The sequence below is a fragment of the Aspergillus heteromorphus genome (assembly GCF_003184545.1).
Source record: "Aspergillus heteromorphus CBS 117.55 chromosome Unknown BO70scaffold_7, whole genome shotgun sequence".
NCBI classification, from domain to species: Eukaryota; Fungi; Ascomycota; class Eurotiomycetes; order Eurotiales; family Aspergillaceae; genus Aspergillus; species Aspergillus heteromorphus.
Genome location: NW_020290412.1, coordinates 1 through 12,890, shown reverse-complemented (window position 1 = coordinate 12,890; position 12,890 = coordinate 1). Strand labels below are relative to the sequence as shown.

General features: G+C 55.9%; 4 protein-coding genes and 1 non-coding gene across 5 annotated transcripts; 1 reads left to right on the top strand and 4 right to left on the bottom strand.

The window, feature by feature from the left end:
• Positions 1 to 51: 51 nt before the first annotated feature.
• On the bottom strand, positions 52 to 2,232 carry BO70DRAFT_394653 (uncharacterized protein; the record flags this gene model as incomplete). The annotated part of the gene is made up of 4 exons (XM_025546474.1): positions 52 to 877; positions 933 to 1,955; positions 2,018 to 2,100; positions 2,155 to 2,232. The coding sequence occupies 4 exons, from the start codon at positions 2,230 to 2,232 to the stop codon at positions 52 to 54; spliced, it is 2,010 nt and encodes a 669-aa protein (XP_025400870.1).
• Positions 2,233 to 2,490: 258 nt separating this feature from the next.
• On the bottom strand, positions 2,491 to 4,233 carry BO70DRAFT_333018 (potassium channel family protein; the record flags this gene model as incomplete). The annotated part of the gene is made up of 2 exons (XM_025540945.1): positions 3,463 to 4,233; positions 2,491 to 3,378 (listed from the first exon to the last, which is right to left on the bottom strand). Exons 1-2 carry the CDS (start codon positions 4,126 to 4,128, stop codon positions 2,491 to 2,493), a joined length of 1,554 nt encoding a protein of 517 aa, XP_025400869.1. The 5' UTR covers positions 4,129 to 4,233.
• Positions 4,234 to 5,692: 1,459 nt separating this feature from the next.
• On the top strand, positions 5,693 to 8,575 carry BO70DRAFT_422123 (uncharacterized protein; the record flags this gene model as incomplete). Its single annotated transcript, XM_025547546.1, has 1 exon — positions 5,693 to 8,575. One exon carries the CDS (start codon positions 5,693 to 5,695, stop codon positions 8,465 to 8,467), a length of 2,775 nt encoding a protein of 924 aa, XP_025400868.1. The 3' UTR covers positions 8,468 to 8,575.
• Positions 8,576 to 10,571: 1,996 nt separating this feature from the next.
• BO70DRAFT_t100 lies at positions 10,572 to 10,644 on the bottom strand. The gene has a single exon. It is a non-coding gene; the product is annotated as a tRNA-Lys (tRNA).
• Positions 10,645 to 10,801: 157 nt separating this feature from the next.
• On the bottom strand, positions 10,802 to 12,446 carry BO70DRAFT_422121 (putative MFS transporter; the record flags this gene model as incomplete). The annotated part of the gene is made up of 2 exons (XM_025547545.1): positions 11,798 to 12,446; positions 10,802 to 11,744 (listed from the first exon to the last, which is right to left on the bottom strand). The coding sequence occupies exons 1-2, from the start codon at positions 12,412 to 12,414 to the stop codon at positions 10,802 to 10,804; spliced, it is 1,560 nt and encodes a 519-aa protein (XP_025400867.1). The 5' UTR covers positions 12,415 to 12,446.
• Between the last annotated feature and the right edge of the window lie 444 nt (positions 12,447 to 12,890).

Here is a 12,890-nt window from a genome sequence, read left to right as displayed (position 1 = left end):
CCGGGCGTAGCAGGTACTTTGTTAGTGTGGCAATGAGAGATGCTTTGTTCTTCAGAAGGCCCAGCCCAAATCATCAATGTTTTCGAACCCCTGCAGGGAGCTGAAGATGTCGACGTCGGCCACGCCCAGGAGTGGTTGATCGGCGGAGAAGTCCCAGTCTGGGATCAGTTGGCCCGCGTAGCCGAGGGTTTCGTTCGCGCCAAAGGCTTCGGGGGGGAGGAGATCGGGCGTCGGGTATAGCCCACTAGTAGAGGGTGGAAGATGCCTCTCGGGGTGCTGGGTAACGCAAGTGTCGCCTTCAAGCGGCGTCTCGAATTGGGACTGTAGCGCATACTCCACACCCCATCGCTTGGCCAACGCTGTGATGACGGCGATACTCTTGTCACATCGTACAGGCCAGAGCAGCCTCAGCTCCTGCAGCAGGGTCAGACACTTCCGCACCGAGCGGGTACTGTGTCGTCGCAAGGCGAGCGACTTCGACGTGGTATTCATCAGATTCACGATCGCCGCGCTGAGGAGATGGTGGATCAACAGCGGGTTTGCATGGCGGAACCCATAGTGCTGGCGGTATAGATGGACCAAGCGGACCATCGACGAGGACGCATTGCTGATCGACCGCAGAACGAGAGACATGGCACTGGAGGCATCGAGCCGCTTGTTTTTAATCCTGATGAAGAGCTGCAGGAAAGGCGGCATGGTCACCAGGATGGCCATCTGGTATGCCATATGGAAAAGGAGCACGGGCTTGGGCGTGATGCCGCGGTTCATCCGCAGGCGCTCGTCACAGGACTTGATGAATGTATTTAGATCCTCGTGGGTCGAGATGAGCAGTTGGACCTGGCTGGAGAAGCTGAGCTTTTCGAATGCGTGCGAGAATCTGCGACCACGTTAGTCAATGCTTGACACCGAGAAGATGTGGAGAGGAACTATACATTTGATCCATGTTGCGATCGTGCATATGCCACATCTTGCACTGCCAGGCAAACGATAACCTCATCAGATCTCCCTGGTTGCCGGCAGTAAACGCCTCGATGGGGGGAACGTTGACACGCCGCCACGGCAGGACGCAATTGCGGCCCAGAATAGAGATCGAGGTCCGATCCGTCATGAAGAATGACCAGAAGGTCTGTACTTCCTGTAAGCCCATTCGATCCGAGGGCGATGCGAACTCCCCCAGGGCAAGCACATGGAGACGCAAGTGGACCGCCATGCCGGCGGCCATGGACAGGAAGATCCACCCGAACTGGTCGCGTCCAAGGGCCAGAGAGCGCCAGGAGAGAATACAGAGTCCCCGGATGAGGGAGAGGGATGGATTCTGCCGGACGCAGGTAAAGGCGAGGCTTTCGCAGAGGCCGGCAAAGGTGTCCCCTACCAGCAGGGAGTCCGGTGCCTGTTCAAAGGTCGCTCCCGTGGCGAGCATCGCACTGTGCAGGAAGACCTGGTCCCGGGGCTGATTCGGATAATCGACGAGAAAGTCGGTGGATCTATACGGGGTGAACTGATGCTCACCGTTGATGTTTTCGAGGAACAGACGGGCCAGTCGGTGGAGACGGCCACGGTCTGCGCAGTAGGGGACCATCTCGAGTGGCAGCTGGAAGTCCGGTTGGGCAGGATGTCTCCTTTCTGCATTGGCAATGGCCAGTTTGCCATGCTCCTCGTTGACGATGGTCACCCCGTCGCCTAGGTTCGTCCGCCACATCATGGTGCTCAGCTCCTCCATGGCAACCGAGGATCGGTCCTCGATGTTTCCGTCATCTGCGGGCTTGGAGCGACGAGGGGATTTCACATGCGGGATGTTGATCTCGGCATCCGATGCGCCTGATGCGTCACAGTCTACAATGGAAGAGGGATCCGATGCCGATGAGATCGAATGGCCGCGGTTTTCCTGCAGCGCCAGCAGAGTCTGGACCTGATGCTCCAGAGAGCGAACGTAATCCTCGTCCCAGTATTTTCGTCTGGGAACACATTAGCCTCGGGTGACACGGTCCCCTTGGTGGCAATGAAATGAGTCGCATACTTGCGTGGTTTGGCCTCAGTGTCATATACACACAGCTTCTCGCCCTTCTGGCAGGTCGAGCACCGGGGCTTGGCCCGGTCACACTGTCTTGTCTGAGCATCAGCACGAAAGAGGCAGAGGAAGTGAGTGGCACTGACCCGACGCTTGGAGGCTCGACAGGGCCGACAGGAGGTGGTGACTGGGCGGGATGAGGTTGAGAGGCCAGTGGAGTCCATTGGGGATGGGGGGGGTGGATGCGAAGATGCCAACCATGCATGTTTATTAATGTCTGTCGATGCCAGGGGGGGAATGAGGGTTGGAGACGCGGCGGGGCGGCGGGGGAGAAGGTGGCCCGAGACGGTCACGTGTCGCACGGGGTGGGGGTGGCGACGATCGCCGCTTCCGGGCTCGGGCTCGGGTTCGGGTCCGAGGTCGGGTCCGGGTCCGAGGTCAGGCCCCGGTCCCCCCGAGTCAGTAGCCCTGATTCAGTCAACTTATTCTTGTTCTCCTCCCCGGACCTCCTCGCGGAGATGGGAGCACAGCTTTTCGATGAGCAACTTCACCATCCACAGCAGCTCCTTGTTCCGCTCGCTTTCCGACTGGTTGGCATCCAGCACCTCCCTCACCACCTGCGGTCGATGATGGCTCCCCCGTGGACGTTTGGGCTGCGAGGACCCGGGGTCTTCTTCACCCCCTTCGAGACTGAGCAAGGGCACGATGCGCGCCCATTCGCGGTGCAGATCCACCTGCATGACATCGTCCTTGAGGATGTCCACCAGCTTCTCGATTTGCTCGCCGATTGAGAGCGTGTGCTGCGCAGGCCCGACAAATTCCAGCTGTTCATTTGTCTGGAATTCTTGTACTTCTTTGGTCGGATGGGTCGCATCTAGAACCTTGTGGGCCTGGCTCTCGATGTCCAAGTTGACATCCGAGCTGGGCGATATCCCAGGATATGGATGCCGTGCCGGCCTGTTCAGCCTCCGACTCCCCAGAAAGGCTTTGACACGGCGTCCGGCATGCCTGCCGGGACAACATCTCCCCAGGCGGCGCACGAAGTAGGTGACGGTGCGGAATCCCAGCTGGCCCATCACCCCGACCAGCGTCGTCATGACCGGAACGGCCAGAAGAGCCCAGAACACGAAAAAGGCCTTGCCAAAATTGCTTGTCGGGTAGAGATCGCCGTATCCGATCGTCGTCAGCGAGACAAACGTGAAGTAGAGCGAGTCGAAGTACGTCCACCCCTGGCCTTTCTCGGAGCCCCGGAAGATCCGCGCACTGACGAGCCACAGGAGCAGCCATGCTCCGGCGGAGAAGATAAACACCACCCACCGATGTCTGCGATGGAATTCGGACTTGATCCGTTTTCCTTTGAGGACATCGGCCTTCCGGGGCAGTTGGAGATGCTCTGCCTGCTGTGCCGACTGCCCGTCCTTCTCATGGGTCGTTACTGACTGTTCCCCTGCAACGGGCACCTCATGGATGTGGATCCCTTCCTGCTCGAGCTCAAAGCGAAGATGCAGTTCTCCCATCTTGGTCGAGAACGACGCTATCGAGGCGACGAAGAGACCGAGAGACGTGATGCCAGCCGTGGCGTATGGAAACAGGAGGCTTCGTCCGAGGTGGGTCTTGGGGGCGATGTTCCCAATCCCTACCGTTAACACGGTGTACACGGCCCAATACAGCGCGTCCGTGAGCGACCATCCCTCGATGGGGGTGTATATGGCGGCGCCTCCGAGCAGGAAAGTGGCCAGCGTCAACGCCCGCAGAATGATGCTTGTGTCTTCGACGGATCTTCGGTCTTTGAGGCTCAGATGGACGGGGCGGACGCTGCCGGCGTAGCTCGTCAATAGCAATCCGATCAGAATGTAGAGAGCCGCGGCGAAGATGGCGTAGTAGAAATTCTGTGTATATCGCCAGGTTTGCGGCGGCGTGACGGGGGGAGGTTGTTGCGTGATGACACCCACGACGCTGAAGAGGATCGCCGAGGACGCACACCAGAGGGACGTCGTCACGACGAACCCCTTGACTATATCCCATTTCAGCCTCATGGTCAGTAAGAGCATGAGATGTGCCGTTGCGGATATTGCCAGTGATATGGCTTTGAGAACCACGGCCCTAGAGGAGTTGATCATTTAGCTTCAATACACAGGGTGGATGAGGATTCGGGGCAGGGGGTGACCTGACACACCAAGCAGGCTGGGCCAGAATCGTGATCCTCGCACCGGGGTAGACTATTTCTTGCCATCCCTGACAGACAGCGCAGATATTGAACATCGTTGCCATGGCGCCCATGGTTCCCTGTATTTCCTTCTTAGCCGCCAATATCCGACCTCCGGACGGGTGCAAATACCGCCAGGACGGGAAAGCTGGTCGATGCCAACCACCACCGATGACGCATCCTGAAAGCGATCTGTCAACGTGAGCAGGGCCTGTGGAGAAAGTCCCAAGTTGTCTGGCTTGACCGTCGCCGGATCCTCCGAGCTTGTGGAAGACGTATGGTGCATGTGGTAGCACAGGATGCGGGATACGAGGTTGACATCACCGCCTCTTTGTACGGTCCGACAACGGGTCGCCGACCAGGAAGGCCCTTCATAGTGGCCTTTTTTGCGACCGGAGGATGGCGTCTGTTGGGAGGGTGCCAGCGACGGGACGATGGCTCTCATCCATGGTTGAGGGGATCTGGCCACATCCAGATGGATGAAACCTTCGGACCGTAACCCCATAAATGTTGTATTTTATGACCGATAGATGTATCGGTGTGTTTCTTCGAGTCTTGGTGGCCGGGGAAGGGGCGAGGGAGGGTCTGAAAGAAGATTGGTTCACACTCAGAATCAATTTGATAATCAAGGCGAGGAAATGTTCCCGTGGGCATCTAGATCATCCGGCCCTCTGTACCAACCTTGGTCTTCCTCAAGGTGGAGCGACAGCTTCTTGAATCTTATCGTCCTCTTTAGGGCTGTGTGTTACCGAGATGTTATTGGCCGCCTGGGCGACAAGCTTTCATTGTAGAGTACTCTTGGACATCCAACACATCCAATGCCTTGTAACTTTGACAGGAATATTCAAGCAGGAACTTCTTTCGTGGATCTACAGTGGGGATCAGAGCTGAAAAAAATTGACTCTTAATAGCTTGTGATTCACTGTCACTCTGGCACTGACCAAGTAGGGGTGCAACCTGCGGCTTCCGATGCCACACCAGGGGCGAGACTCGATGGATAATGACGGATTCGATTTGTGGGACTCGGACCCCTTGGCAGGAGATAAACCCGCGGCTAAGCCTTTTGAGTGACACTGATGTTGTGTCGATTTGAAGAAGATGATGATGGTGGTGGTTATTATTGAGCGACTCCAGTTGGTGGTCTATTCTGCAGCCCAGGATCAAACAGCAATCATAGCAGAAGTGTTTCTACTCTCGCTCCAAATTCCCTCCCCGAGTGATGGTCCCACTTGAGGTAATTGAGAATCCCAGCAGCTGAGGCGGACTCCCTGTTCCTGGCGATTATTGATGGCTAGTGGCGATGCAGCAAGAAACAGGGCAGAAATAGCCGACGCCCACTTCATCCATGCCCCAGGGGCTGGATTTTAAAGTCTTGGGGGATTCTGCCTGAACCAATATCTTTTCTGGCTTTTTTGCTTTGAATGCTGTACCACTGTCACTCGTTTTAGCCTTCCCTGAGGGTACCTAGCATCAGGAACATGCGATCGTCCCCCCTTCTACTAACCCTAACCCTGGTGCCGGGGTCGTGGGCGGCGGCCAGTCTGTCGCTGACGACGATCACCGCGACCTCGACCGACACCGTCACCAACACCATCACCAGCGACTATTCGGTCATCACCAGTGTCACGGCCTGCACGCCGGGGACCGTCCCTCCCTCGGGTGCCTCATGCACCGACATGGCCTGGTCGGCCAATGGCCGCTACTACAGCGCCATCTGCTCATCCTCTGCGATGACCGGTGGCAGCACCATCCACTCGTATCTAGATTACGGCTTCAGCAAATGTGTCTCGGTCTGCGAATACCACACCTCGACCTGCAATGGCGTCGAGTTCTTCAAGTCGGGGGCCCTTACCTGGTGTGATATCATCAGCGGGTCGGCCACTCTGGTGGCGGGCAGTGCGGCCACCACCGCGGTGGTCATTCCCTACACCACCAACCCGTGCATCGAAACCCTCACCCACACCTCGACCGCCACCTCCCTGCAGACCTCCACCGTCGAATATACCACAACTTATGTCTCCACCGTGACCCTCTCGATTTCTTCCTCGACCCCGGTCCCTACAACCTCGTCGGTGCTGACCATTGCGCCAGCGCCATCAGCGTCGACACCTGTTGTCTTACCAACCACCTCATCTTTGCTGTCATCCAGCCCTGTGGTGGTGATGCCCCCCTCGTCGTTGGTGGTTGCTATCACACCGTCTTCATCGGCCCCAGCTGGCTTGACAACCTCGTCCTCCTCGCGATTATCAAGCTCTGCGATCGTGTCACCCTTTTCATCATCATCATCATCATCATCAGTGGTCGCGATCTCCAGCCCTGCCTCTTCTGCACCGGCACTTGCTTCATCTTCCCCCATCTCCAGCCTTTCTCGGCTCTCCCAATCCTCTTCTTCCGCTTCAGTCTCGCATTCTGCATCCTCTCCGGTGGCTGTTGTTTCGTCTTCGCCCGTCTCCAGTATTGCTCCGCTCTCTCAGCCCTCCTCGTCGGCTTCCACACGTCCTGCCTCACGGTCAGTGTCCTCTGTGGCGGTGATTGCTTCATCCTCGCTCGTTTCTAGGGTTGTCTCGGCCCCCCTATCTTCTTCTTCTTCTTCTTCTTCTTCTTCTTCTTCTTCTTCTCTCATATCCAGCATTGCACCGCCATTCCATTCCTCTTCAGCTTCGGTCCACCCGGTCTCACGATCAACATTTGTGCGGCCAATTGCTTTATCCTCGCCAGTCACCAGGGTTGCCTCGTCCCCCCACTCTTCCTCGTCGCCTTCCGTGGCATCCAGCAGTCTCCCAGCTCTCGGGCTTGTCTCCGCCACCCTCTCCGCAACTGCTTCACATTCCCACGCGTCGACAGGCTCCACAAAGCTGTCCTCTGTGATCTTCTCATCCGCAACCAGTGTCGTTTCCAACCCCTCCAACACAATCCCTGCCCTCATCCCTAGCGAGACGACCACGAATCCAACAACGACACAGCCCACCGACAATGCCAGCTCCCCCTCGCTCACCACGTCCACGGTATATATCACATCCGTGCACACCATCACCGCATGCCCGCAGTCCGTCAAGAACTGCCCTGCCTCCGAGCGGACGACCATGATCACGACCGAGACCGTGATGGCCTACACCACCCTCTGCCCCGTCACTGCGGAGGCACACCCTACCACCCTTCCCTCGTCCCTTCCCACGGAGATCCCTCCCGTGCACGTCGGATCCTCTCCATCGAACGGCGATACCCCCACAATCTCCACCATCTACGTGACCGAAATCCTCACCCTCGTCGCCTGTCCGACATCCAACCCCGACTGTTCTGCGCACCAGAAAACCACGCGTCTCACCACGACGACTCTTGCCACCCACACCACGACCATCACGGACGGGACTGTGCCGACACTGCCGGCAGTGGTCACGTCATCATTCTCACAGGGCGAGGAGGGCCAGCACCCGGAAAGCGAGACCACCACCCGGCCCGAATCAGAGATCGCATCCGCGCACCCGGAACCCGAACCGGCACCGGCTGTTTCAGTCTACCTCACCACCGAGACGCTGTACGTCACTCGACCGGTCACCGTTACTGTGACGGCTTGTCCGTCGCATGAACATGGATGTTCCGAAGGCGAAGTGACCACGACTCTCCGGACGACGGAGACGGTCGTCGCGACGGGCACCACGGTATATCCCGCTCGAGTGACCACGACGGCAACGGTCGCTGGAGGGGATGAAGACTTCTCGACAGTTTCAAGTGGAAAGACGGGAGAGAAAGGACAGGGAGGAAGTGGGGGGGAGGAGGATGGAAGCACAGCGACCGCTACAGCGGGAGCCGAATCCACCGTGACGATCACCGCCATCGGAGGAGAGACAACGACGGTCGTCTCTGCGGCCGGTGGCGCGGAAGGAAAGAGCCCTAATTACAACCACAAGGGCAGCGGAGAGCAGCCTAATCCTCCTCCCTTCGGCACTCGCCCCCTTCCCCCGGTCTCCAACGGACACACCTGGAACAGCAGCCACTCACACGCATCCTTTTCCTTTTCTCCTGCCGCGTCTCAAATCCCCCCCTACTCCTCCATCGCACACGCACACGGCACGCCCAGTTCCGCGGCGATCATCCCCTCCGGCTCCCCAATTCCCACGCGCACGGCGGGACCCACCTTCCGGCACGAAAATATGATCAAGGAGCTTCGTACCGGGTCTGCATCGTCGGTGCAGGTGGTGGCTAGCCTGCTGGTTGGGGGGTTGCTTTTGCATGTTCTTGCTGTGGCGATGTAGCGAGAGGTAACCCTAATAAATACTAGTACTGGTGTGGGGGAGGATGTGTGCATACTTCCATGAGTGCACGCATAGTGTTATAGAAAGCTGTCCATATTTCGAATTTGCCTGCTAAGATGAGCAGGCGTTGGTATGTATATATATCACTATCCGTTCTGTTCTGTTATGAATGTTTACGAAAGAGAACGGATGCCTGGAAAGAATAATCTAGGAAAGGAGTCTGACAGAAACTAGTAGTTCTACTGCTCTGTATAAACAAGCCTTGCACTTTCTTTGATTATATAGCGGTTCCCATCGACAGAAGCCAAGTTATCATAATCTGGGATTAAACATCCTCCAGAGGCAGATATGTCCCGACCGCAAGAGAGTTTTGGGAGTATGATATCAAGTTCCTGCTTCACGGGAGAAGCGCCTATGTTTATCTAGCTAGCACAAACAGTGGGCTCTACCAGGCTGCGAGAACTTGAATTGAATTGAATCAATTCGATTCGCCCCGCCGAGTCTCGAAAGGGTGCTGACCATCCCGCTCAGCAGTATTCAAGATAAGACCAGAATATCTATCTACCTTCTGAACCCCTCAGTCTGGGCCCTAAGAGCCACGCCTCTCTCTTCCTCCGACCTCGTTTTGTACGCCAAGGTCTAAGCCCTATCTATCCCGGCCGGGGGAGGAGGAGGAGGACAGGGATTGAGACTGGCCTAGGAATATCCAGTGGGGGTGGAACGGTCAAAAGGCGATTCCAGACCATGGTTGATTGGGGCGCTCATCAATCTGGCTGTAAAGGCCAGGTGAGCAAAAACATACAAACAGGAGGGATTCGCTGGTGGTCACCCACCCAACTACTAACCTCCCGGCGTGTGGCTTAAGTACGGCTGAGCGGACGGGAAGCCCTGTTCTCCACACCCTATGGTCGTATGTGCTGGTCTTTTAGAAGCTGTAAATAATAAGGAGGGATGGCACAGCACCACGATAGTCCATGTCCCACTGTAATTCCCGGCCAGGGGCCTACCGAGTAGGGATACCATGGATTGACAGCGGAAATAATAGGCAGCGCAGTATAGGTTCTTGGCCGGCAGGAGTCGGAACAGGCGTTTTATGTTTATTCATAATGCAAGCTACGCATATCACAGTTAATGGCAGCTGAGTCTGTGATTTATCGGCTCGAAATATTATGTCTTCACTCTGGGGCTCTTTATCTAAGATATATGTCTTTGCTTTGATTTGGTATGACTTTGGTGGATCTGGTTAAATTATATTATTGGGGGCTATTATATTAACAGTTTGTTAGGGAGAGAAAAACCTGGTTGCCGGTCATTGAGCTTATAATTGGGGAAGTGAAGACCGACGGCTATGGGAGGACGGAAGAGGGTCCGATGAATTGAAAGTGAAGGGTAGGAAAAGTACGTCATCGATGGGCGACATTGGTCGTCTGGGATGGATACTGCAGGATAGAAATAATAGAAACTTAACCGATCAATAATAATAATAATAATAATCAAGGCCGAGGGGAATTAGAGAAGACCGGAGAAGATAATATCCCACAAGTACAAGATATACCGAAATCAAAAAAAAAAATTTCGACTGAAAGTCAAATTATATTAGTATTTCTATATTATCACAAGTATACTGCAAGTGGCTGGGTGATCAGTACGGGTCTTGGGGGGGGGGGTTATATTGATTAATATATTTACAGTATATATACATATATACCCCGTGCGAATCCTGCTAATCGCTGAATTCAAGCAATAGACCTTTAATATCTTCCTGATCGGCTTTCTCTGCCACCTCCACGCTTAATGAATAAAATAATATATTATTCAATGTCTATTACATCATATATATATATTTTGCGCTCCAACTGTTCAATATAAAAGAAGATCGATGCCAGCCCGTCTTCGGGAGGACAGCGGGCTGCATGAGAAGCTGCGACGGCCCCACGTCTTCGCTGTTTCTTTCTTTTTTGCTCTCCAAATTGGGAGAGGTACTGAGACAAGGCACTAAGTAAGACACACAGTAGCACAGACACAGACTTCTTTCTTGCTTGGAACAACCAAGGCTGACTGACAGATTCTTTCAAAAAAGAACAAAAAAAGAACAAAAAAGAAAAGCCCAACGCGGGGGTTGAACCCGCAACCTTGAGATTAAGAGTCTCACGCTCTGCCGATTGAGCTAGCCGGGCTGTTGTGATGATAGGGGAAATTTATTTGCCATCAAGAGCCAAAACTAGCTCCAGCACTGACATTAACTAACTAACTAACTACAGTTCTCCTTCGCTCCGCCTCTGTTTCATAATCCCCAATGATCTCATTCCATTAAGCCCCGAGTTCAACCTCCCTCTAATAAACATACACAAACTCATCATTCTTCCGGTCAGTGAGATCGGCCAACTCCCCCCCCGCATGCGCCCCTCTCTCCTCCTCCTCCTCTGCTTCTGCTGCCGCCACCTCGTGTTCGCGCATCGATAGATCCACGACCCGCGCGGCCTTCCCATTGCGCACCCGCCGCTTCGCCTGCAGCCGATTCAACACCACCAAATCCACCCACTGCGCCAAAAAGACCGCGATCAGAGCCACAAAAATCCCCACACACGCGCGCAACCCCGGCCGATACGCCGGCGCATCATTCGAGTTAAACAACAGCGGCCCGATAATATTCCCGGCCGACACGGCGGCATTGTACAGCGACATATTCGCCGACTTCTTCGTCGTGCCCGCCGTGTTTGCGACGATCCAGCTCACAATCAGCGGATTGCCCCCAAACAGAAACGCGATGAGATAGTATCCCGCCATGAGTGCTCCGTCCGAGGACGGGGTGTTCCGTGGCACGGCGTACAGGATCGCCAACCCCGCCACGACAGGAAGCATCAGGATCGCCAGGATGATCCCCTTCAATTTGGCCTTTTGCGCGAGATAGCTCGCCAGGAGAATCACAATGATTTGCACGGCCCCGAAAGGCATGTTGAGCAATGTGGTGGTGTATGTATCGTATCCCAGACCGCTGAGGATCAGTGGCCCGAAGACGTTCGCCACGGAGGCTCCGATGTTCAGCAGGAGCGCCATGCTGACCCACAGATACGTCTTGGGCTCCAGAGCGGTTTCGTACACATGCGAGAGCTTGAACTCGCGGGTTCCGGCTCCGGTCTGGTTCGCGCGGAGCCGTTCCATGGCCTGCAGCTTTTCATGGGGGGTGAGGAAGCGCGCGGATGGGATGTCGTTGTCCAGTCGCCAGTACACGAAGGGGACGGAGATGATCGTGAGGAGGCCGACAAAGAGAAAGATTCTGGCAGGTGTCAGTGCAGGCCCCGGAAGAGATATGGACGTGTGAGGATGTACATTTGCCACTCCTTCATCACGCTGGACTTGATATGGCCGAGCCCGAAGGACAAGAGCGCGGCGATGATTGTCGCCAGTCCGTTGGTGCCGTACCATGCGGCGACGCGGATGGGCTGCTCGACCCGTCGATACCACTGGCTGGTGAGCATGCCAAAGAGCGGGAGGCAGCCCGCCTCGAAGAGGCCCAGGAAGAACCGCGTCGCCATCAGTCCCTGGAAGTTGTGGCAGGCTGCCATGCAGGTCTGTGCGACGCCCCAGCCGAGCACCAGAGTCGGCATGAGGATGCGTGGGGGCACCGTCACGATGAGCCACGACGAGAAGGGCTGCCACGCCAGCTGGGCGATCGGGGCGATGGACCCGACCAGCGAGTACTGGTCGCCGGTAAGATGGGTGTCGGTTTCGAGCCCATAGGTGGCGCCAAATCCGAGCACGGACTTGTCGAGGATCTGGAGGAAGTACACCCAGATGAGGACGACCAGGATGGTCTGGTCGGTCTTGCGGGCGATCCGTTTGCTCTCCTTCTCTGTGAGGGGCACCCGGGTGTGTTGGATGTCAGTCAGTGGGGGGGGTTTGCTGGAAGTACCCTTGTTATGGATGGCTAAAGGTTTGGAGTCCATGGTGTCAGGTCTGCGGGTGTGGTGGATAAAATAAAGTGGTCAATGGGTGCCGGTTGGGGTTGGCCGGTGGGTTATATGTCCCCTTGGGAGCACCCCCACGGGTTCTTGGCGGCGGCGGATGATGATAATGATGCTTTATGCAAGGATGGAATGACAGCAGTTCCGACTCTGGTATATCATCACTGGATGGGACAATCACAGGCCCCCGCGGTCGATCCCCCGCAAATGCCCCCACGCCGACGGAGGGCGCCCCCAATAGCCGAGACGGGAGCTGGCCAGTCACAAAGGGGCGGTCAAACGCCGGCAGCAAACCGGGACAGTTCCTGCAACACCATTGGTCAAATAGGAGGCGCCGGATGCAGTGCAGCTGTGGCTGAAACAAGGGTGCTCCTCAGGTGATCGACCTAACCCGGATCTCGAGAAAATAAGGGTTTAGGGTTTAGGGTTTATTAGGGTTTTAGGGTTTATTAGGGTTT